This window comes from Microcebus murinus, chromosome 6, assembly GCF_040939455.1.
Source record: "Microcebus murinus isolate Inina chromosome 6, M.murinus_Inina_mat1.0, whole genome shotgun sequence".
NCBI lineage: Eukaryota > Metazoa > Chordata > Mammalia > Primates > Cheirogaleidae > Microcebus > Microcebus murinus.
The window spans coordinates 33595525-33619759 of NC_134109.1; the positions used below are offsets into that span (position 1 = coordinate 33595525).

At 33.5% G+C, this 24235-nt stretch overlaps 1 protein-coding gene across 6 annotated transcripts in view; it reads right to left on the bottom strand.

Moving 5' to 3' along the window:
- Positions 1-24235, bottom strand: part of PALS1 (protein associated with LIN7 1, MAGUK p55 family member) — an 88030-nt gene that overhangs the window by 23718 nt on the left and 40077 nt on the right. For all 6 annotated transcript variants that reach the window (XM_020285738.2, XM_020285736.2, XM_020285737.2 and 3 more), the window contains 6 exons: positions 18585-18793; positions 9943-10020; positions 9299-9445; positions 6855-7016; positions 5204-5281; positions 860-1043 (listed from right to left, as the gene is read on the bottom strand). In XM_020285738.2, coding sequence (XP_020141327.2) covers positions 860-1043; positions 5204-5281; positions 6855-7016; positions 9299-9445; positions 9943-10020; positions 18585-18793 — 858 coding nt within the window. The remainder of the gene's footprint in view (positions 1-859; positions 1044-5203; positions 5282-6854; positions 7017-9298; positions 9446-9942; positions 10021-18584; positions 18794-24235) is intronic.

Sequence of the window (24235 nt, forward strand, 5' to 3'; positions counted from 1 at the left end):
GCTCCTCTCACTCTATTCTACTACCCCTATTCTGGAACTGTAGGAACAATTTGTTGAAAAAATTATACACAGTCATGTTCTGCCTAACAATGTTTCAGTCAACGATGAACCTCATATATGATAGTGGTTGGATCAATACGCTATACCATATACCTAGATGGGTAGCAGGCTATACCATCTGGGTTTGTGTAAGTTACTCACTCTGTGATGTTTGCACAACAACAAAATCACCTAACAACACATTTCTCAGAACATATCTCCTCCGTTGTTAAGCGATACATGACTGTACTTTGTTCTATCACGTATCATCTTATCTCTTTCTGAGAAACATGTTCTCTTAATAACTTTAATGTCTAATGTGAGCTAACGTTTTAGTTTAGCCTAAATTAGGAATAGTTTTCTTCAATAAAAATTTTGGGATATCCTATTTATACCCCAAGATCACATTAGGTATGATAAATTCAGTAGCGTTACTCTACTAATTCCTTAAAAAGTGGTGTATCATGTGAATACCCTAATTGAAAATAATCTTCTGTTACAGTTTAAGGGTTCAATACAGATTCTGTTGCCTTGATATTAAGATAGTCTTAACATGTCTAAGGGAATGTAGCACAATATGGGTTTGGTTGATGAAGTTATACCATAATGCCATTCTAAAACCCAGCAAAATTGGCCACATTTCTAGTCAAGATACTTATGCAACAGGTACAACATAAAAAACCAACCACACGAAAAAGCAACTGCAAAATTTCTTAGGAGGCATGAAGAAGTGAGGTTTTCTTTTCTTTTCTTTTTTTTTAAGACTTGCATTTTAAATGTTCTTTTAATATTATGTCCTATCTACTATACTGTCTCTTACCTGGAACAAGCCCAGCTAGAGGCTGATTATCTTCATCCCCTTCCCTGTAGGCCTGCCACCAGTTTGGATCTTCTTGACTGATCACATGAAGTATATCCCCTTTTTGAAAAGACAGACCTAATTCTCGACATGGAACATAAGGGTCATCTGAGGGGTCATAGTCAAAATGAGCTTTTACATGGATCTAAAAGATAAAGGGGATACAAATAAAAACAACAATAATAAAATGGCAACATAAAATATTTAGCATAAATATAATTTAAATGTTACAATTTTTAATTAGTGCAAAGAAATTATGAGTTGAGAGAAAGGTACTTTACAATATTTTCTCAGGCTCATTGTTGTCTTCTCTGCTGAGTGCAAATATGTACAAGAGTGTCCAAACTACTTTATTGTTAGCAGCCATAAGCTGAGGTGAAAAGGTACCTCAAAGGCTTAAAAGAAGCAGAAAAAATGTAATAGAATCCTCCTGACCTAGGAAAACAATGACTCTGCAATAAGGTATGTGATTTCTAAACCACTGCTACTAGAAAAGGTAGACTTTAAACCGTACCACATCTTATCATCTAAGCAGGTGAGTATCAGCTTCTCTGGGGCTGTCATCCCCTCTTGACCCCACTACTGTCAGTCCAACTATGCCTTAATCTCTCTTAGTGTTTCCTCTAAAGGGATATATTTAGGTTCATGAAACAAGCACACCCCAAACTACTAAAATTATCTAAATCAAGTTTATAATCTAAATCTATCATTTATAATCTAAATGATCTAAATCAAGTTTATAACCAACTCTTATTTGTGTATTATGTAGGCTTGGAAATATTACCAATGGCACAAGTTATGATTTTTGCTAACAATGTGTTTTTGGAAATCAGAATAAATCACAGAATTGTGCTATGCTATCTAGCACTAAAGGTAAGTGAGAACTCACATGAGCATTACAGAAAACTAAGATATTTCCTATGCTGTTTCTTCCATATGTCTCTGTAAAATATAACAAAGTATTTTCTCTTTAACTTCTTGTTTAATTTTTACCTAAGCTGGGCAAGTGGCATGTGACATTTCCAAAATCTATAAGAAACCTACCTTCATCTAATGAAACCTAACATCTATATGTAATAAGCATTTCTGTCCCACGCAGGTTAAATTACAAGTTCAGGCTCACTGAACCGAGCAATATATTAACAGCCTAAAAATTCTGAGTCTTTTTCTATGCAAATGCTATTTGGCTTTCTTTCATTCTTTTATCTTTACTGTAATTGAGGCTGTATATTACAAAGATAATACCAGTCTGTCTCAAAATCATTTTAGAGAAGATAGTATCCTTTTTAAGGTCTTGAAATACTAAATTGACTATTCTCAATCAATGATGATAAACTATATGAAACTTGATAAAATAGTGATATAGACATATATATTTATAGAAAGATAGATGTCTCCATTATATAGTATAATAGCCTAGACTCCTAATGAAAACACCAGCCTATTTAAGAAATTTGACTTGAGGTATCATTTTTACCTAAAAACATTTTTTAATTTCAAAACAACATTTTACTAACTACTGTAAATAGGATATGAGGAAAGCTCAGTCCCAACATACAGTGAAACAGGTAAAAAAAAGTTATCAGTTAAAAATAAAAAATAGCTAAAAGTAGAACTAAAATGTGGTCTGCTTTTTGGCAGTAACTTTTCATTGTACACAAGTACAAAAAATACACATAATCATAAGCCTATAGCTCAATGAATTTTCAAGAACTAAACACACCTGTGTAACCAGCACCCAAATCAAGAACCAGAATATCATCAGCACCTCAGAAGCTTCAACTCATGTCCCATTCAGTCACTACATACCACTTACCCCCTTCAAGGATAAACATGGTACCATCCTGATTTTTAGAAACATTGATCAGTTTCCCCCATATTTTACCTCATATAAATGGAATCACACAGCACATAGTCTTGTAGCAAATATAGTTAGGAAACTTCACCAAATTTGAAAATGTTATGCTGCATCCCAAACAGTGTCCTACAGAGCCTTGTTCTTGATGTGAAAACATTAGAGTTTGGATTAAAATCTTGAAAACTTTTGTCAGTCAGCACTAAAAATGAATTTTAGAAAGTTGTGTGGGATAACAGTGAATCAAAACACTGTTGGGAGATTAGGTAAAAAGATTATACATGCAAATTTACAATCTTGGCATGAGAAAAAAATCTGTAATATGGAGGATGATCTAGAAATATGCTTTAAAAAAATCTGCTTGAGTACTATCCCTGTCAATTAATAATGCTCCCAGAATCAGTTTAAATTGTCACTTTTTTAGCCAAAAAATCTTGGAAATCTAAAAATGGAATTTTAGCTATCACTTAAAGTATGAGAGAGATAATTTTATCAAGCCTTTCAGAGATCTAGCAAATCAGACTACTTCTCAGCTTGACTGATAATTTTATCACTTTTCTGAAAGTATATCCAGTATGTTGTTTTTCAAAGTGTTTTCGCTCAGATCACCTGCCTGGGATGTTTATTAAAATGCTGACTTCTCATGTCACACCTCAGACTGTCAGACTCCACATTTTAATCATGTTCCTTATGTAATTGTCAAGTACTTAGTGAACTAGGACCCTGAGGGAAATTAAAAAGACCAGTGAGGAGGAAATATCTGGTTTATGACCTTTGCCAGCAAAGGCCAACAAAATCACCCAGAAATGCTTTTCTATTTACCCGTGCCTGGGCAGTTCTCATCCAACTAGTCTGATTTAAATGGCTTGGAATGGGGCCCCTCTTTGTGTAGAGTGGGAAGAGGACATGCTTTGCTTATGTGACAAGGTTACCTAGTCCCATCTAAAATGAGCAAGAGCTCTTAATTTTTCCTAAGCAAAATTTATTTCATATAAGAGATACTAACCATTTGAATGAGTTAGTCTGTGTATTGCCTTAACACATACTGTATGACTTCTATTCATATATTCTACTGATTCTTATTATTAATAATTCTATAAGTTATCTCTACTACTCTTTCCTCCTTTAGTGGCTAATTATTTTGTTTCCCATGCAATGAAAAACACAGCCCTTTTAAAATGAAGGAGAGCTGACCCTTATAGGAAAGCTCTAGGGGTATAATAATGTTACAATATCAGTACAGTGTATCTGATTAAAACAGTGTTTGGTTTCCAAACCATATGAAATCTTCTATTTAAATTTCAAGTTATAGACTTGCTTGGATAAAACTATCTTCCAGCGCAACTTTTTTTTTTTCTTTTTAGCACCTACAAGCTGTTCACATTTGAAGTCCTAATAATAAATGGGAATAGGGAGGAGGGGATGGGTATGTACAAACACAACGAGTAAGATGTGCAATGTTTGGGGGATGGACACGCTTGAAGCTCTAACTTGAGGGGGAGGGGGGCATGGGCAATATACATAACCTTAACACTTGTACCCCCATAATATGCTAAAATAAAAAAAATAAAATAAATGGGAATAGAGTAAAGGGATAATGATTTATCATTCATCAGTTTATTTGTATCTTTCCTAAGGGATTCAATATTCCAAAATAATTTTCTTTGTAGTTTTTATTTCTGTCTTTCTTACTAATTTGTCTTTAACTTTTAAAATTAATTGTAGAAGATAAAATAGTGAAAGTGAGTCAAGAAAAGACTTTATGACATCAAGCAAGTTTTCAAATATCTCCCTCTAACCCTGGGATTCCTCCTTTTCACCATCTACCAAGAAAGGAGTATCTTTATTATTTGTTCTCCTCCATTTTCTACAGTAGAGAAGTTTGGGGTATCTGTGGGACATCAAACTGATGTTTAGTAGGTAGACAAAAACATAACCATTGGGGCAATACCAAACTTAATAGAGCAACTGTCCTAACTTAAAAAGGGACATCCATCTAATAAACACTGAAATTTTCTATATTTTTTATAACTTCTCAGAAAATATTAGTAAAAATCTTACTGCACTATAATTTCCATATCTTACTACAAATGAGAAAAAATTATGATGAAAATTAACATAATACATATATGTATACATATATGTATATTAACATAATACATATATATGTATATTAACATAATACATTTTATAATTATCACAAGAAAATAAATGCATTTGACAGCAGTGGTTCTCAACTTTTCCTTACAACTCAGTTACCTATGTAGTGCCTGGCACAGAGTAAGTGATCATAATAATAGCTAATATTTATTATCCTCCTGCCTCAGCCTCCCAGAGTGCTAGGATTACAGGCATGAGCCACTGTGCCTGGCCTACAGTGATATTTCTGATACACAGAAATAAACAGTAACCATGGAAAAATAAATAATAAACAGAAAAAAATCACTTACTACTGTTTCCTTGGCAGGAGGAGGCTTGATCTGTTGACTGGGAATCAGAACAAATGTCAAAGTCCCATGCATATCGGACTGTAATAGAAAGATGAGGTTATTTTAAAAAGCTGTGTTTATGAAAATCATTCTATGATTTTATGATAAATATTCCCCAAACTGGACTATACCAGAAACCTTACAAAGACTTAAAAAAAAAGTTGGGTAAAGATGAATCCCATTTCATCAGGAAGCACAAATTATGTTTTTCATAGATTCCATTATATTAGAGGAATCCTGAAATATGACATTCTGCAATTCTGCCCCATTGTGGAAGCCACTTAGACCGCAGGGTCTTGGGTTTTTGTCTTACATTCATTGTGAGTTTAGGAAGATTCCACATTGAAGGGTTGAAAGATGCCATAGCACTATAAAAATTATGGGTTATCTACTCTGACATATATCAATTTTAGTGCAGAATTTGCAAAAGTAATTGTGACTAGGACCAAAAAAGCAATGCAAATATTCTCAATTCTCAGATGACTTGCCTCTATCATCCATTCTATTTTTTAACTGTTTCGAGTCTTATTGCTAGGTTCACTATTATTTCCTAGTATAATACTGACTGCTTTGTTCAGAAACCTCCAGCCTAGAGAGTAATCATCACAACTTCTAGTAATGGTAAGTCAGGAAACAGTGCTCAACTTAAAGACAGTAGCCAAAAAAAAAAAAAAAAAGTTAAATATGATGACCAGTGGCACTTTGCTCTACCAATCCAATGAATGGGGCTGCATGAAAATAAGGCTATAAAGATGTTTTTTAGATTTTATAACAGACATGACCAGATAGTAGAGATTCTACTGTAACAACCGATGCCAAGTAATTAAGAATATAAATCCGGTCTATGGATTTGTACAAAGTGATCATAAATTGCCCTCAGAAAATGCCTACAAATGACTTCATTATATTAGCCCTAACAGAGCTTCTTGCAATGATGGAAACATGTTATATCTGCACTTTAATATGGTAGCCATTAGCTACGTATTTCTCTTCAGTACTTGAAATACAGCTAGTGTAAATGAAGAACTTAATTTTAAAATTTACTTCATTTTTTTGACATAGGGACCACTGCAACAGGGTCTTGCAATGGGGGACAGCAACTGGGCTCAAGTAGCTTTACTCAATTTAAATAGAAATGGCTACATGCAGCTAGTGGCTATTATATTGGACACAACAGATCTACAGCACTGCCATTATCTAATATTATTAGGAAAATAATCAATTGCAGATAATAAAACAAAATGAACATAAAAAGCAGGAGGGCATGGACTTTGTTTTGTTACTGTTTCCCCAGTGGCTAGCCCATAGTAAGTACTCTATAAATATTTACTGAATGAATTAATGACTTATATTATAACTGATTAAAGAAAAAATAAAATATACCTGATAGTAATAAAGTAAAAAGTAAAAAAAAAAAAAATCAGTGGCACCCACTCCAAAATAAATCTATTAATAAATACTGTGGAATGATTACCTCATGGGACAATCATGGGCTAGAAATTGTCTAGTACTCTTAACAGTTATTTTTAAAATGTTTTAAAAATATTTTATTTGAAGTCCAATAACAGCTTTTTAAAACCTAGCAATTATTCTTTTACCTGTATCAACTTACCAACAAATCAAAAACCTCATTGACATCTTTTCCCCGAATTTCAATGCCATTAATCTCCAGAACTTCATCTCCTTCATGTAACAAACCACTCTTCTCTGCAGCACCTCCTTTTACTATCCGGCTAATGATGACGGAATCCATTTCATTACGAACTGTAGCACCCTAAAAAAAAAATTACCATCTAATTTAAAAGTAAAAATGCAATTTTTTGTTAAGCATTTCTTTTCTTTTTTTTTTTTTTTGAGACAGAGTCTTGCTTTGTTGCCCAGGCTAGAGTGAGTGCCATGGTGTTAGCTCACAGCAACCTCAAACTCCTGGGCTCAAGCAATCCTTCTGTCTCAGCCTCCCAAGTAGCTGGGACTACAGGCATGCGCCACCATGCCCGGCTAATTTTTTCTATATATATTAGTTGGCCAATTAATTTATTTCTATTTATAGTAGAGACGGGGTCTTGCTCTTGCTCAGACTGGTTTTGAACTCCTGACCTCAAGCAATCCGCCCGCCTCAGCCTCCTAGAGTGCTAGGATTACAGGCATGAGCCACCGCGCCCGGCCAGCATTTCTTCATTTGTAAATTCTAATTTTTTTTTCCTATTCAACAATACTAGCCTTCAGCTATCTTAAGAAAAAATTTACTTATACAGCTAAATAATTATAATCAGTTTTGAAAGCTGACCATTTTCCCTACAACATATTCAGCTTAAGAAACACTCTATTGCTCAGAATTTTGAAATTAAGCAGATTTTTGAAGCACATGACAGCAGGAAAATTCATTTGCTTAAAAACAATTTGTAAAGACCTATAATCAAATTTGTTCTCCATATCCTAGATCCTATTCAAATGGTTATAATACATTTAGGTATAATTAGTGAACATGACTTATTACTATAAATGTTTTTAATTCAAAATATAACAAAGAAATAAATACCAATCTGATCGATTATTCAAATGTTAAATATTATAGCTGTATCCAATTCACATTAAAATATAAACATTAATATTATATAAATTGGAAGCACAAATGAAAAACGTATGCATAGAAACTAGAAACACAACATACAGAATAAAGCCTGAAAGTACACAGAATTTGTAACATTTTTCACCTAAACTTTTATTTTAAAATTTTGTCATGACCTTGTTGTTACATAAACTGCCTATAAAAAAAAGTCCTTTATCCGTTGTACCACACTATTCAAATCACAATTTGAGATACTAGGATTCAAGAATATTTCTCTGATAATAAAGGAAAGAAACTAAAGGCAATGACAGCAGACTAAGAAAAAGAGACTGAAAAAAGTTTTACATATAAAAACTCTAAAACAAATATAAACACTAAGAAATGCCTACTTTTCACTCTGGGAGGCTGAAGTGGGAGCATAGCTTGAGCTCAAGAGTTTGAGATTAGCCTGGGCAAGAGTGAGGCTCCATCACTACCAAAAAGAAAGAAAAAAAATACCCAGCCGGGCATTATAGTATGTGCCTATAGTCCCAGCTACCCAGGAGGCTGAGGCAGAATGACTGCTTAGAGCCCAGGAAGCTGGAGGTTGCAGTGAGCTACAATGACACCACTGCACTCTACCCAGGGTGACAGAGTGAGATTCTGTCTCAACAACAACATAAAAACAGGGTAACTGAACACCCCTCCTCATAACTGCCTACCCCTTTAAAATAAAAGAAAAGAAAAAGAAAAGAAGTAACAGCATTTCAATAAATATAATTGCTCTCATTGCTTCACTTGACTAGCTTAAGAAAATAATAAAATAAAATAAATACAATTGTGTGAAAAGATCAGAGTTTCTAATTATTGTTCTAAAAAGTAAGCTGGGAGAATAATGATACAATATAATGAACAATGGATACATTATTTATCTCTTTTTTGTTCCTCAAATATGTTACAAGCTATTATTTTCATTGATTTATGATTGACAAAAGGTACTAAATTTTTCTCAACTGAATAAGGGCTATGGGCAAGAACATAGAAAAAGTCTGAGAAATTAACCTCAAAAGAGAAAAACTGAGTTGAAGACCAGCCTGGACAACACAGTGAGACCCCATCTCTACAAAAATTTTTTTTAAGAATTAGCTGGGCATGGGAGCACATGCTTGTAGTCCCAGGTACTTGGGAGGCTGAGGCAAGAGGATTGCTTAAGCTAAGGAGTTCAAAGTTGCAGCAAGCTGTGATTGTGCCACTATACTCCAGCCTACAAAGTGAGAGTAAGACCTTGTCTGTAAAAAAAAAAAAAAAAAAACAAAAAAAAAAACGAGAGAGAGAGAGAGAGAGAGAGAGAGAGAGAGAGAGAGAGAGAGAGCGAGCGCGAGCGAGCGAGTGCACCGAGTGCGAGCAAGCAAGTGCACCACCAGAAATGTAGCGAGGTCTTTAGTCATCTGTCATGCACAAGATCTCTGTTTAGAAAGAATCTCAGATCAGCGACATGGGATACTTACCAGTGGAATATCACGAGCCTTTTCTATACGAACTATTTTCACAGTTTCTCCTCCATAGTGGCCAATGCTTTCATAAACTCTCTCCTCTGTAATGGGCTCTAGCTGCATTTCCTGCTCAGCAACCTTATCATGGGCTAGTAAAAGTGCCTGTTTCAAAGAAATGCATAGTGTTTTAAAGTAACAGCATGATTTACTTCCGTACAGCAATTTTTAACCTCATCATGTACATGGTATTCTGATCATTAAATCTTTCAAAGTGCTATAATTAAGTAGAGCTAATAACAACTAAAGGTGTGTTAAGTATATCAGGGCATATTCTGGAATGGGTTATGAAAGTCTAAAATGCTTATTAAAATTCATAAAAACAAAATACCCACTTAAAGGCCTAAACATCCTAGATAATTAAAATTTATGGGAAATATAACCAAAAAGGGGAAGAATTTTGATCCAATTTTTAAAGAAAGAAGTTGTTTCAGAAATAATTTGGTTAATGTTAAATATGGGAATACATAATCCAACAGTAATAATTATTTTGTAGAAGGGGTTGTAAACATCAAAACTTCTAGACCTAGGAGAATTTGATTAGAAATAAAAAGAAGAATAATGCTGGAAAAACAACATATATAATGCTGTCCATTTTCTACCTGAATATGTGGAGCAGTCAGCAAAGCAGTTAATTCTTGTCCTTCCTTTTGATGGACTGGCTTCAAAACAGTTTGTACCTACGGAACAAAAATAAAGATTATTCTGCCTAGATAGATTATAGGAAATATCAGCAGCACCTATATTAGGCAAGGCAGTATTTTTTTTAAAAGTACAAATTAAAATGATAAAAAATACTTGTGAGAAATAAACACACTAAAAAGAATCATGAGCAAAAAGCTAGAATGCATTTTTCTCAAAGAATTTTGTCTATTATTATCATGGATAATAACAGCATTTCTTATTTTAAAAAAACACTAGATAAGATTTTGGTATTTATGTCTATGAATGAACTACTTCCACTTGAAAGTTTCTCCCACATACTATATAAAATATACTAATAATGATTGCATAAAGGAAGAAAAAACTGTTTTAATAGTTACCTTGTTACTTTATAGTTTTAAAATCACATGTTTATGTAAATACACTGAAAACCCAGAGATAACAACTTCAAGAGTTACAGACTAACAAAACAAATTTTACATAAGCAGAATGGAACAATCATCATAATACAGTGGATTACATAAAATTTCCCAAAGTCAAGCAATTTTTGTCTTCCTAGGATAAACTGCCCTTGGTTATGATGAATTTTTTTTAGCTTCTGTTTCCTTATCTGCAGAATGGTACCTACCATTTACAGCTCTTCATTCATACTCCTTTTTTGTTTCCTAATGCTATTAGTATATTTTTCTCTTAATCTAATTTTTATTTTTTTATTTTTTTTTTTTAGTTTTTTTTTTTTAAGACTAGTCAAGTGTAGTAGTGAGGAGGGGTCTTAATCTAATTTATCCAAGATTTGTCTATTTTCCTGTTCTTTTCAAAGAACTAGCTCCTAATGTTGTTAAATCTATTATTCTTTAAATAACTTAATTCTTTTCTTCTGCTTTAGTTTATTTCCCTTTTAGTTTCTAATTACTTGAGCTATATGTTCAGTTCATTTATTTTCAATCTTTTCTTTTCTACCATAAATATCTAAAGGTACAAACTTTGCTCTGCAGCCTACTTTTCTCCAAAGATTACTCTAAGTGCTTTCACTGTCGATCTCTCTGATTTTCTTCCCCTTTCTATTCCCAAACCCAACTGCCCAACAATACCATTTTGCAATAATGTAGATAACAAAACCAAAAATTACCACCATTACTGAATACATACAGAAGTAAATCCACATCTAGAATTTTTTTAAATAAAAGTAATTCATGATTAAAACAGGAACCCAGCAATTCTATACCTTTTATGGCTATTTAATTTTACCACAACAAGTAGATCAAAGCAATGACAGTACCAAAACTAAAAGCTGATTTGTACAACAGGGTGTTTTCCCACCTTTTGATAGCTGTAGAAAGCAACTCAGAGGGGGGAAAGACAAATTTTGGATTACAAATATACTAAGGGTATACAAAATGTACCAAGTTAACGCAATGTTAATTTTCTGTACTAGACATTTTTTCCCTATTTCTACTATTAAGTCAGTTCCTAAACATCTTTGAGATCTTCCCTTCTAAAGACATTTAGAACTCCTGTAAGTGCTCACTCCCGTGACGTATTAACCCAGATGTTACTTATTCTAGTGTGAACAACACATCATCAGCTGCTGCTTCTATAAAGAACTAAGGAATTAAAAGGCTATTTTTAAATCCTATTGGCTTCTTTCCATTGGCCTATAATAATGCTCTAATCTCTTATGTTTAAAAATACCCTCTCTCTTGACCTTGTATTCTTCTCTAGCTATACCACTTTTCCCTGTTTTCCTTCAAAGGCAAGATCCTTTTTCATTTTTAAGCTAATTTTTAAAATTATATAAATGATATATGTTAAATGTAAAAAATCAGAAAATAGATAAATAGATAACCAAAAGGAAAATAAAAGGAAGGACTTTTATACCTAGGGTATAAGAAAATCACCTTGGTATATATCCTTCATGCATTTTCATACTTGTTTTTACCAAAATATTTACCTTGAAATATGTATCTGACAAAGGACTTATAATCAGAATATATTAAAAACTCTTACAACTCAAGAAGACTAACAATCTCATTTTTTTAAATGGAAAAAAAAATGATCAGATATTTCACAAAAAAATAGGAAAATGGCAATAAACATATGGAAAAATGTTCAATACCATTAGCCATGATGGAAATGCAAATTAAAACAAGATACCATTATATACCTGCTAGAATGATAAACAGCCTTCAATAGGTGACTGGTTAAACAAATTGCAGGATATTTATAAAATGGAATACTACTCAGCAATTTACAAAATATTGATACATAAACAACATGGACAAATCTCAAAAACATTATGGTAAGCAAAAGGAGTCAGACACAAAAGACTACATACTATTCCATTTATATGAATTGTCCATAAATGGCAAAATTTGTAAAACAGAAAGCAGATCAGTGGAAGTCTGTAGGGTTTGGGGGAAGAGGTGGTTGTTGTCTGCAAAAAGCCATGAGGTAGCTTTGTGGAGTGATAGATGCTTCCTTCTGTAACTTGATGACGGTGGCAGATTTCATATGTGTATACATATGTCAAAATACATTGAACTATACAATAAAACATACCTGTAAGTGTATGTAAATTATATCTCAATAAAGTTGGTTACCAAAAAAATATACCCATATTGAGAAATATACCCAACATTGAGAAAATCAGTCTGTATAACCTTTCTTTATCCTTTGTTTATATTTACCAAAATGAGATCATGCTATTCATATTGTCTTATAATAGCGTCTTATAACTATTTTGATTTGATACTGATACATTCTTAAAATATTTTATTTTTCTATGTCACTAAATATCCTTTTCAATTCACAAACAAAAATATTACCATTCTAGTTCTCATTTGCTCTCTGTCACACAGGATCAAGCCTAAGCTCCTTAGCATTAAATATAAGAACCTTCATCACCTGATCCTTGCCTTTTCTCCAGGCTTGTCTCCTGGCATTTCTCATGCCTTACACTTTTTGGTCTAGCATTGAACTGTTTGTTGTTCCCTGAACAAACCACAATGACTGTGATTATGCTAGTTGTTCCAGGGACCAGAACTGCCTCAGGCTATAATAGTTGCCTAGATAACATGTACTTATAAGACTAAATACATTTGGTTTAAAATTGTCAATCAGGCTGTATCCCCACCAGACTGAGTTTACTGAAGATGTAACTATCTTTAATTTTCTATTTAAATATTTCTATACGTCATGTTCAATTGCTATTCCAAATCTTACAGCTAGACAACAGCCTACAAATTAATCTATGCCTCCATTCTTGACCTCACACCTTCCACAATGTTATCCAAGTGATATTTTAAGTTATAAGCTTGTTTATGGCAAGCTCCTGTTTAAAATTATTCAGTAGGTCCACAAACAAGCACAGAATAAATTCCTTGCTTTAAAATTTTCTTTAGAGTGAGCTTAAGAAAATAGCATTACCTATTTATCTACCACCCAGAGATAGCCTTGTTAATAAGTTATTATTTCTTTCAACATATTTTTTTTAAGAGACAGGGTCTCCTGTCACCCAAGCTGGAGTGCAGTAGTGTGATCATAGCTCACTGTAATCTCAAACTCAAGTAGCTGGGACTACAGGTGCATGTCATCATGCCTGGCTAATTAAAAACAATTTTTTTTTTTTTTTGTGGAGACAGGGTCTTTTTTTTTTTTTTTTGTGAGACAGAGTCTCGCTTTGTTGCCCAGGCTAGAGTGAGTGCCGTGGCATCAGCCTAGCTCACAGCAACCTCAAACTCCTGGGCTCAAGTAATTCTCCTGCCTCAGCCTCCAGAGGAGCTGGGACTACAGGCATGTGCCACCATGCCCAGCTAATTTTTTCTATATATATTAGTTGGCCAATTAATTTCTTTCTATTTATAGTAGAGACGAGGTCTTGCTCTTGCTCAGGCTGGTTTCGAACTCCTGACCTCGAGCAATCCGCCCGCCTCGGCCTCCTAGAGTGCTAGGATTACAGGCGTGAGCCACCGTGCCCGGCCTGGAGACAGGGTCTTGCCAAGTTGCCCAAGCTGGTCTGCAACTCCTTGCCTCAAGCAATCCTCCCACCTCAACATTCCAAAGTGCTGAGATTACAGGTGTGAGCCATGGTGCCCAGTCTCCAATAGCTCTTATATGCATGTTTCAATGGGATATATGTTATGCATGTGTATAAATTATAACTGTTGGTAACATGTTTAATATCATGAATAAAGGGTTTTTTTTTGTTCAAATTAACTAATTTAACCCATTCAAATTAGAACAAATTCTTATATTCCCTATTCCTCTACAACTTTGTATTTCGTTACTCTTTCCAGTTTTACTGCACTGGCTAGTACCTCCAAAAAAATGATGAATAATGGTAGGAGTCCGGAGATTCTTTACCTTATTCCAGGCATAAATGGCAATGTATTGGGTATTTCACCATTAAGTAAGATGCTATTAGTTTCTGGTATCAAGTTAACAAATGTGCCTGGCTTTCTAAGAATTTTCATCAAGGAAAAAGTATTGACTTTTATTCAGGTGTCTTTTCTACATCTAATTGATCATACTATTTTCTCCTTTTGCCTATTCATGTAAGTTAATTATTTAAAAAATATATACTAAAGTAGATCTATTATAGGGTAAACTTATTAATATGGTTTAGTTGGCTTTTAGGATCTGGATATCATCTTTTAAGATTATATCCTGCCCCTTACTAATTGTTCAAGAAATATGCCAGGCTTTCTCAGTCACTACTGCCTTTGTGCCCTTCAACAATGGAATGCCTTTTACTCTTTCTTAGGCTTCCTGTTAAATTTCCAATAGTTCTGCAAGACTCAGCAAATTAAATTTCCTTCTATGGTTCTTCCTTCTTCCCATCACTTTGCTTAGCCTGCCACCTCACACACAATTAGGCACATTCCACTGTGCTGTTGGCAATTTTCTCATACTGCCACCACAGCACTGCTCATTAGATTGTAGTTGTTCACTCACTGTTCCTACACAATGACAGCCTAATACAACTTTCAAGGTTGATAAATATCTGGGTTGTTTCCAATTTCTGACTATTGCTATAGACATCTATTCTTGATCCTTTGTGTGAATGTTTTCATTTCTCTTGGGTACATACCTACAAAGTAAAATTGTTGGGTCACAGTATATAGGTACATTAGTTTTAGTAAATATTGGCAAAAATTTTTCCAAAGTGGTAGAACCAATTTATACTCTATCATTAATGTATGAGAGTTTCAGTTGTTCCATAAGTTCACCAACACTTGACAGTGCCATAAATTATAGTCATTCTGATATCTGTGCAGTGGTGTCTCATTTTGTTTTAATTTGGCTAATGATGCTGAATATCTTTTCATGCTTATTGGCCATTTGGATTCCCTCTTTGAATAAGGTGTCTGTTCTTCGCCAATCTTTTTTTTTTTTTTTTAAGACAGAGTCTCACTCTGTTGCCCAGGCTAGAGTGAATGCTGTGGCATCAGCCTAGCTCAGCAACCTCAAATGCCTGGGCTCAAGCAATCCTCCTGCCTCAGCCTCCCAAGTAGCTGGGACTACAGGCATGTGCCACCATGCCCGGCTAATTTTTCTATATATTTTTAGTTGGTCAATTAATTTCTTTGTATTTTTAGTAGAGACGGGGTCTTGCTTTTGCTCAGGTTGGTTTCCAACTCCTGACCTTGAGCGATCCACCCGCCTCGGCCTCCCAGAGTACTAGGATTACAATCGTGAGCCACCATGCCCAGCCAATCTTTTTTAACTGAATAGTCTTTTTTCTTATTACTTTGCAAGAGTTCCTTATACATTCTGTAGATACGTTTTTGCCATATATGTATTTACACACACACAAATCTTTCAATATCTCAAAATCAAATACCATTTCCTGGTATGTTGGCTTGCATTTTTACTCCCTTAAAGCTATTTTTGGATAAGCAAAAATTCATTTAATGAAGTCTAACTTTTTCTTTATAGAAGCACTGTAGTATGTATATAACCTTAACATTTGTACCCCCATAATATGCTGAAATTAAAAAAAAGCACTGTAGTAAGAAAAATTGTTTTGTGTTTATTAATATCCTAGATCAAAGATTTAATCTAGATCTCAGTATGTGAAGTTTTCATAGGCTTTATGTATTTAATATTATCTACTAGTTAGCATGTACTATATACTTAATGTTTAACTGATATTTTAAGCTATAAAAATGAAGAACACTTCTTAATGTTTCACTGAATTATTTGAAGTGGTTTTTTTTTTGTACTTACATTAAATTTCCCCTGAGAAACGATTCAGTTGAAACATGAAGTAATTTCTTCTTTTAAATACTGTATATTAAAATTGCTGGAATTAGGAATGCTAAAAAGCAAAGCATTATTATGCAATGGGCACATGAACAGATTAACTATCATGTGTCAGTCACCAAACTTCACGTGGTCTCAATATTCAGAAATATAAAACAGGGGGATTGGATTAGGTGATTGCTTAGGTTTTTTCCAGCAGTAAAATAAAGACATTGGGGTCATTTAGAACTTTGTTACTACTTTTCTTCGATGAGCTCTGAGTATGTGCTTTTTCCACAAGTGTTATGTACTGAAAGTCAGGACTACTTCATAGTCACTGTATTGCATAACTCCAGTGAAAACCATTCACATTGTATTACAGAAGATATTGTAAGGATCTGAAAGCAAACTATCAGAAAAATCTCCTTTATGTGTTACTTTTAAAACTGTGAACTATGTGAATGTTAGCTATACTAAAACTAATACTCAAAATTGATTTTTCTTTTTTTTGAGACAGAGTCTCACTCTGTTGCCTGGGCTAGTGTGCTGTGGCATCAGCCTAGCTCATAGCAACCTCAAACTCCTGGGCTCAAGCGATCCTCTTGCCTCAGCCTCCTGGGCAGCTGGGACTACAGGTACGTGCCACCATGCTCGGCTAATTTTTTCTATTTTTAGTTCTTTGGCCAATTTCTTTCTATTTATAGTAGAAACAAAGTCTTGCTCTTGCTCAGGCTGGTTTCGAACTCCTGAGCTCAATCAGTCCTCTCGGCTCTTGAGCTCAAGCAAATCCTCCGGTCTTGGCCTCCCAGAGTGCTAGGATTACAGATGTGAGCCATGCCACCTGGCCAAAATTGATGTTCTTTTAAAGTTATTTTTAACCATTTCTTTCTTCCCTGAGGCATTTACTCTTTAAGCCACTTCTAGTTCTTTGCTTTTCTCAACTTCTAAAACCTTTTAAACGCCATGTTGCCTTTCTTCATTCTTTCTACTCTGTGCCAGCTTTTCTCAATTAGAGCAATTTTGTTGTCTCTTGCTTCTCTCACTCTCTTCTTTGCTTATTGTTCCATTCAGCAAAACAAAGGCCCAGTAACTGGATAAACTTTCCTCTTGAAGATAGGGAAGGGAATGATTATGATTTGTTCTGTATTCTTCCCAACCCCAAACAATAAAAGTTACAATATATTTGTGAATAGTGTAAGATCAAAGTAATGTTGGTTATTTCAATCTCTCTAAGAAAAGTGATTTTCAGAAAAACCATTTAACTATAATTTTTAAAATAAAAAATCTTGCATACAAGTGACAATTTTTTAGCATAAAAAGTCTTGTATACTTAACTTCAATAAAAGATGAGCTCAAGAAACAGGTTTCAACTAGCTCTTTTAAACCCTGGTGAATGGAAAATTTCTTCTCTAGGAACAGGTTCTTGGGTCATACTCTCCTAGGTCTAGGTCCTGGGAAACACTAGACTTTTCTCAACCACTATTGCACATAGGATCTTTGCCATCTTAGGCATCTCAAAAGGAAAATATCTTCCTTAGAAACCATTCTGTGCTAATCTGAAGAGTACCTTCTAACCTATTTTACAGACCTGTAGCTCTGGAAGTCCTACCCTCCCCACAGCCCACTTTCTGTCTCATATTTAGATTCAATGAAATACATTCACTTCATGAGCTTCCAGAATTATTAGTTTTTACAATATCAATATACTTAAAACCCTGTAATAATGATAGACTGTCCACCCCAACAAACAAGAGTTTATTTATAGTTTTTATATCTTTAATTTAAAAGATGTCTGCAGAGAAGATTAAAAACTGAATATCAACTAGCATCAGAAACTAGAACTTAAAAATCAGCATGTTAACAAAGAAACTCTCGCAGCACATTAAAATTTAATAATTTGAAACTTTTGCAGTTTTTATAGGAAAAACTTCAAAATCCCTAAAAGTAATAAACCTTTAGGAGTTATGTATTTATAATACCTAATTGTCAGTTATAATTTTATATCTGTATTATCTCAGTATAATGCTTAAAATTCATAAAACTATACCAAGAGCATTAAAAAATGTTGCCTTCTAGTAATTCAAATATTTCTTTTACTACCTAAATTTGTAATTTTATATATAAAATTAACTCTTTTTGTGAAACAGAGCTCTGTAAACTATATTTTTTCAGGATAAAACAAATGTAGCAAATTTTTCTATCACAATAAATTTAACATGTGATCAGCAATAATTAACTCAAACAAACCTTAGCGTCACATTAGTATTTTCCAATAATACTGCCTTACTGTCACGAATAATTACATTGTAGATATCATCGATTTGTTCAGAATACATACCTCTTGTGCAAGATCTTGTGCATTGGAGATAAGAGGAAACGGAGGACTGGCCTTGTTCATGTGTACTGTGACAGCGTTGTGTATCTTAAATGCATTCTGGAAATCTTTATTTTGAACAAGTTGTAAAAGCAGTGAAATATCCTCCTGGCTCTGAGAATCTACTAAAGTATGTTGGATATGTTTAAGTGAAGAAAATAAGTCTTCTACTTCTAGTAGGAGGAGAAAAAGATATCCAAAAATTAATTCTTTCGGTCTTAATTCAACATCTGTTTTAAGAGAAAATTTCTTGAACCAGTAACTTTACATTTTCAGGAAGAAAAACCCCAAAATAGCATATATTTTAGAGTTTAATCATTGTCACTTTATTGATTTTTAAGTAAAACTCTTTAAAAATTATATAACAGAATAACTTACATATTTTAAAAAGTGTTTTAACTATAAAACTAAAATATGCTCACTATAAAATGATGGGAGGAATACAGAAATTAACAAAGACACTTAAAACCACCAATAATCCCATCATCTAAAAATAAGGTTTTTTTCTTAACATCTTAATGTATTTCATTTTTTTTTAATTTAACAGTACATTATAATTATCTTCCCATATTACTAGTCTTTAAAAACATATATAATGGCTCCATGATATTCTATTACATGGTTAAACAATAATTTATAGTAACCATTACACTAAAGTTGAGCACTTAGGTACATAATAATCATTGCTGCATATAAATTTGTCTGAGATTCTGATGTTTTCTTAAAATAATTCCTAGAAACAGAACTTTTAAATCAGATTCTGACATTTTAAAAGTCAAACAGCTTTCTAGGGAAAAATGTATGTCCCATTAGCAATATTTTCACCAATATCTGATACTATCATTTTCAAAAATCTTCAGTTTCTTTGACTGATTGAGCTGTTGAAGTTTTACTCACACTTACCAAGCACTTCTTTTGTGGGCCATAAAACTCTAATAAATATGTGTGTCTCCTAAAACTGTATTGAAAGTTGTAGGCATGTGTATGTATAGTGTGCGTGTTGGTGTGCATATACAGCACAAGTATTTTTCTGGGAAAGGGTTATTCCAAAATGGTTAAGAACCACTGGTACTCTCTTCCCTGCCCGCCAATAGGGTGTGTGTACATGTGTGTGCGCATGCACATGTATCAGCAAATACTCTTGTCGTATTTGTTGGGAATAGTTTTCTAATTTTTCTATTTGTCTATTAATTATATTTGTAGTTGCTTTATTATTTTTTATTTATTTTTTTTTGAGACAGAGTCTTGCTCTGTTGCCTGGGCTAGAGGGCCGTGGAGTCAGCCTAGCTCACAGCAACCTCAAACTCCTGGGCCCAAGCAATCCTTCTGCCTCTGCCTCCCCCAGGAGCTGGACTACAGGCATGAGTCATTATGCCTGGCTAATTTTTTCTATATATTTTTAGTTGTCCAGCTAATTTCTTTCTATTTTTAGTAGAGACAGGGTCTCACTCTTGCTCAGGCCGGTCTCGAACTCCTGAGCTCAAACAATCCTCCTGTCTCGGCCTCCCAGAGTGCTAGGATTACAGGCGTGAGCCACCATGCCCAGCCTTGCAGTTGGTTTTATTGTAGAACTTTTCAACTCTTACATATTAGGAATGATTCCTCTTTCCATGTGTGATTTCTTTCACTGTTTCTATGCTTATAAATTCCTTCTTGTTGGTCATTAAATAAGTATTTCTCTACATTTCTTCTAGCTTCCTATGGCTTCTATTTCATTTTACTATTTGACTTCTGTTTAACTTTAATTCATCTGGAATTTATTTTAGTATACATTTGGGGAGAAATTTTAACTTTATATTTCTTCCAAAGCATTAACCAATTATTCTAGTAACATTTATTGAATAATACTTCCTTTTCCACCAATTTACGATGCCACCAAATTCTTAGATATGTCAGGGTCTGTTTCTATTCTGTTGGTCTATCAGAACTACAGCATCCTATCATAGTAACATTATAGTCTTTGTTCATACTGACATGACAAATACCTGATTACTACCTTTTAACACAGTGACTGCCACACCCCCCCCCAATTTTTTTTCCTTGGGGCCACAGTGTTTTATTATGAAAATAAAGACTTTGAAAATAAAACGATCCTAATTTAATGAAAAATTTATTTTTTATTATTTTCTGTGCATGAATTATATGCAACTTGAAAAAGAGTTCACACAGCTCCCAAGGTGAAGAGACATGTAAGTTACATATGCTTCACAAGGCCCTGGGCTCAAAACTAGCATGAGTTAAATACTACTCATATGGCAGTTAAAAAAAATTGACTATTCAAAATTAGTTAAGAATCATTTTTTTCAAGTTACCTCCCACTCCCTCTTTCCCATTCTTCCAAAAAGACAAGTCCTATTGAGACTCTGACTGAACTAAAACTTGTAAATGAGCCTGGAAAAATTTAAAGCAGACACTATCTGTCTTAGTCACATGGAAAATATCTTCCCATTTAAATCTTTCTGTTAGGTTTTCTTCTTACAAGGCCTGCAGAAAAGCCATTGATTCGTATACATTTATCTTATATCCCACTATTTAAACAGTAGTTAAATTTTTAAAGAGATTCTAACAGTTAAGTTGATTCTTGTGGTTCCCGATCTTTCCTCCCAAAATAAAAACAGCTTTAGTTCTCCTTATAAAATATATATATTTAGTCCTCCTTATATCATACATATGTAGAAGTCCTTCAGTATCTGTAGGGGATTGGTTCCAGGTATCTTCCAGATGCTAAAATCTGTGATACTTAAGTCCCTTATATAAATGGCAAAGTAATTGCATATAACTTATGCACATTCCCTGGTATACTTTAAATCATCTCTAGATAACTTATAATACCTAATACAATATAAATAGTTGTTATACTGTATTGTTTAAAGGAATAATGACAAGGAAAAAATGTCTGTACAACTTTAGTATAGATGTAATTTTTCTTAAAATATTTTCATTCCAAGGTTGAGTGAATCCACAGATGAAGAACCCACGGATACAGAGGGTCACCTGTATGTATATATTCTCCACACGGCCCCAAGGAAGAAATTTTTTTTTCTAGTGTGGCAATGTATTAAACTTGTTCCAAATAAGTATCATCCTTTGCAACTTCATTCACCTCTGTGAAGTCCTACTCATGTTTTTGTTCTTTAATTAATAAAAGCTGTTTTCACTGAAATTATCTTTCCTTAGTTGTTTCCAAACTTATTATGTTAATCAACACTGCCAGGCTAAATTAAGACCACTTGCACTTAAGCTCAGCTTCTATAATTATATAGCACCAACCATTATTAAAAAACAATACGTATTTGGCTGAATTACATATTAGTCACTGCCATTATTGAATAGTATGCTATGGAACAATTATCATATTTTTTATATACATTATTTTATTTCTCATAAAAACCTTGAGAATCTTTTCCCAATTTAAAACAATGAGACACTTGTCAGATCAAATCTCTACAGATGAAGCAAATGAAGTAGAGAATAAGTGATTTGCCTAAAGTCACACACAAAAATGACACCAGAATGAGAATCAATTTCTTCAACTTCTAAGACTGCCTTTTCTGCCACACCAAAAGAAAAAAAAAAAAGATACTTTTTTTTTTTTTGCAGATTCTAGGGCTTGATTGTGATATATTATTTATCTGTTTTAGAAAAGTTTTCCTGAGATGTCTTTTTGCCTGATACAGTAACATGTAATGTACACTGACCAGTGCTTAGAGGAGCTTATACATACTAGTTATATTACTATATGCCCTTGGGAGGACTCTCCTCTGGTTAACTGTGCATGCTCACACATATAATGCATACACCTGTGCTTTAATTCACCCTCCAAATGTTACCTTTATAATATTGTTATGTTTTACTTTGGATATTTTAACTAAATGTCTTATCTTTAAATATTTTCTCAAAGTATATTATTTCATCTCTAATATCACGATAGCATGCTGGGTAGTACACTGGAAAAACTCAGCAAAAGAAACCCAAACTGCCATTTCTGTGAACATAGGCTATGTACCTTTTGGAGAAATGTTGTGAAGTTTCTTTTACAGAGTTGCAGAAGCCTGGGTAACCAAATAGTACAGCAAAATTGATAACTATGATTTATTTATTTATTTTTAATTAATTTTTCTTTTCTTTTATTCTTTTATTTTTTTTCCTTATTCTTTTCCATGTTTGTCTCATTAAACCTGTCGATAACTATGATTTAAATGGATAAAGTTTTCAGATAAATTCCATTGCTGCTTTTATCAGTTTAACTGGGGACGTTTCCAGATAGCTTTCTTAGGAAGAAAAGCTGCCCAAAGCACTCTCATCCTTCAGACTCAAATGTTTCCATTGAAAGTATTTAATGAACAAATAAAACAGATTAAGTTTCCAGATGCTTATAAGAGTTTTCAAAACTTCATTAAATATATGTAGCTTGACAAGAAGATATGAACCACATTGTAGCTAAAACAAATAAATATTTAAGAGAAAATCTGAAATATCAAATGACACAAGTCCTCTGATGAAATGAATATGTATTTGAAAATAAGCTTATCAACTAAAAGGACATTAAAAATGATGCTGCTTCTGTACAATAACATTTCTGAGGTCATACAGAAAGCAAAAAATACCTATTACACTAGTCTTAAAATGCTGATTAGGAGAAATCAGATGAGTTCACTGTCTTCACTCAGTTCTTTTTAAATAAATTCTGACAGAGGGTCTTTCCTTTGATATTAAATATAATGTCAAATAATTTAATGAATAACACCTGTTGGCAACATTAACTCAGAGATCCTTGTTTTGATACTCATTCTCATTCATATTTTGGTGTCATATAAAAATTCTTAATTTCAAATGTGAGAAAATTTAGTTGTAAGTTTACAAAAAAAATGTTCCTAAATGAGGCATCTTTAAAAGCACTTCAAAAATACCTATTTTTCTAGAATGGTTAATTTTCTACATACTCAAAGAAATGTTCCATTCTCTGATGGTTCTGTTACTTCAAACAAACAAAAATCCACTTACATTCTTCAACACTGTATACAATTTCAGAAGGAATTTGAAAAATCCTTTCAGATGCAACTAATTCAGTCCTGTTAAACACACACTCTTCCATAATAAAGATGAAGACGCAGAGACAACAGAGAGACAACAAAGAGAGGAAAGAGCACAAAGAGAAGAGATTCCCTTCCTCAACCCTATTAGACAACAGACATGAGGATGAACCACATGGACAAGAAAGAGAGATAAGTGGAGAACCACAGGGCTAGTGGGAAAGAATGACCTAAATGCTAGGTGGGAAATAGACAAAGAAGGAAGTACTAGGGCAGAGAAGTACCTAGAGTAAGGCAGGATGGAGGCACTCCACAAAGGGAAAGCAGAAGCAGGCATTGCAAATCTAGCTTTGGTGATAAATTCTAGTCTGTAACAACTTTCCTACAAGGAAGTTCTTTATATCCAGTTTAAATTCCTTGCCCTATAGTTTGATCTATTTTCTCTTACTTGATTTTCAACAGAAATTGTTTTAAGTTCCCATCATCTTCTTTAACATTTCATACAACACTTAAATCTTGATTATTTATGTTACAAGAGGGTATATGATCTTAAAGGAAAATCATTTATTAACACATTTGGCT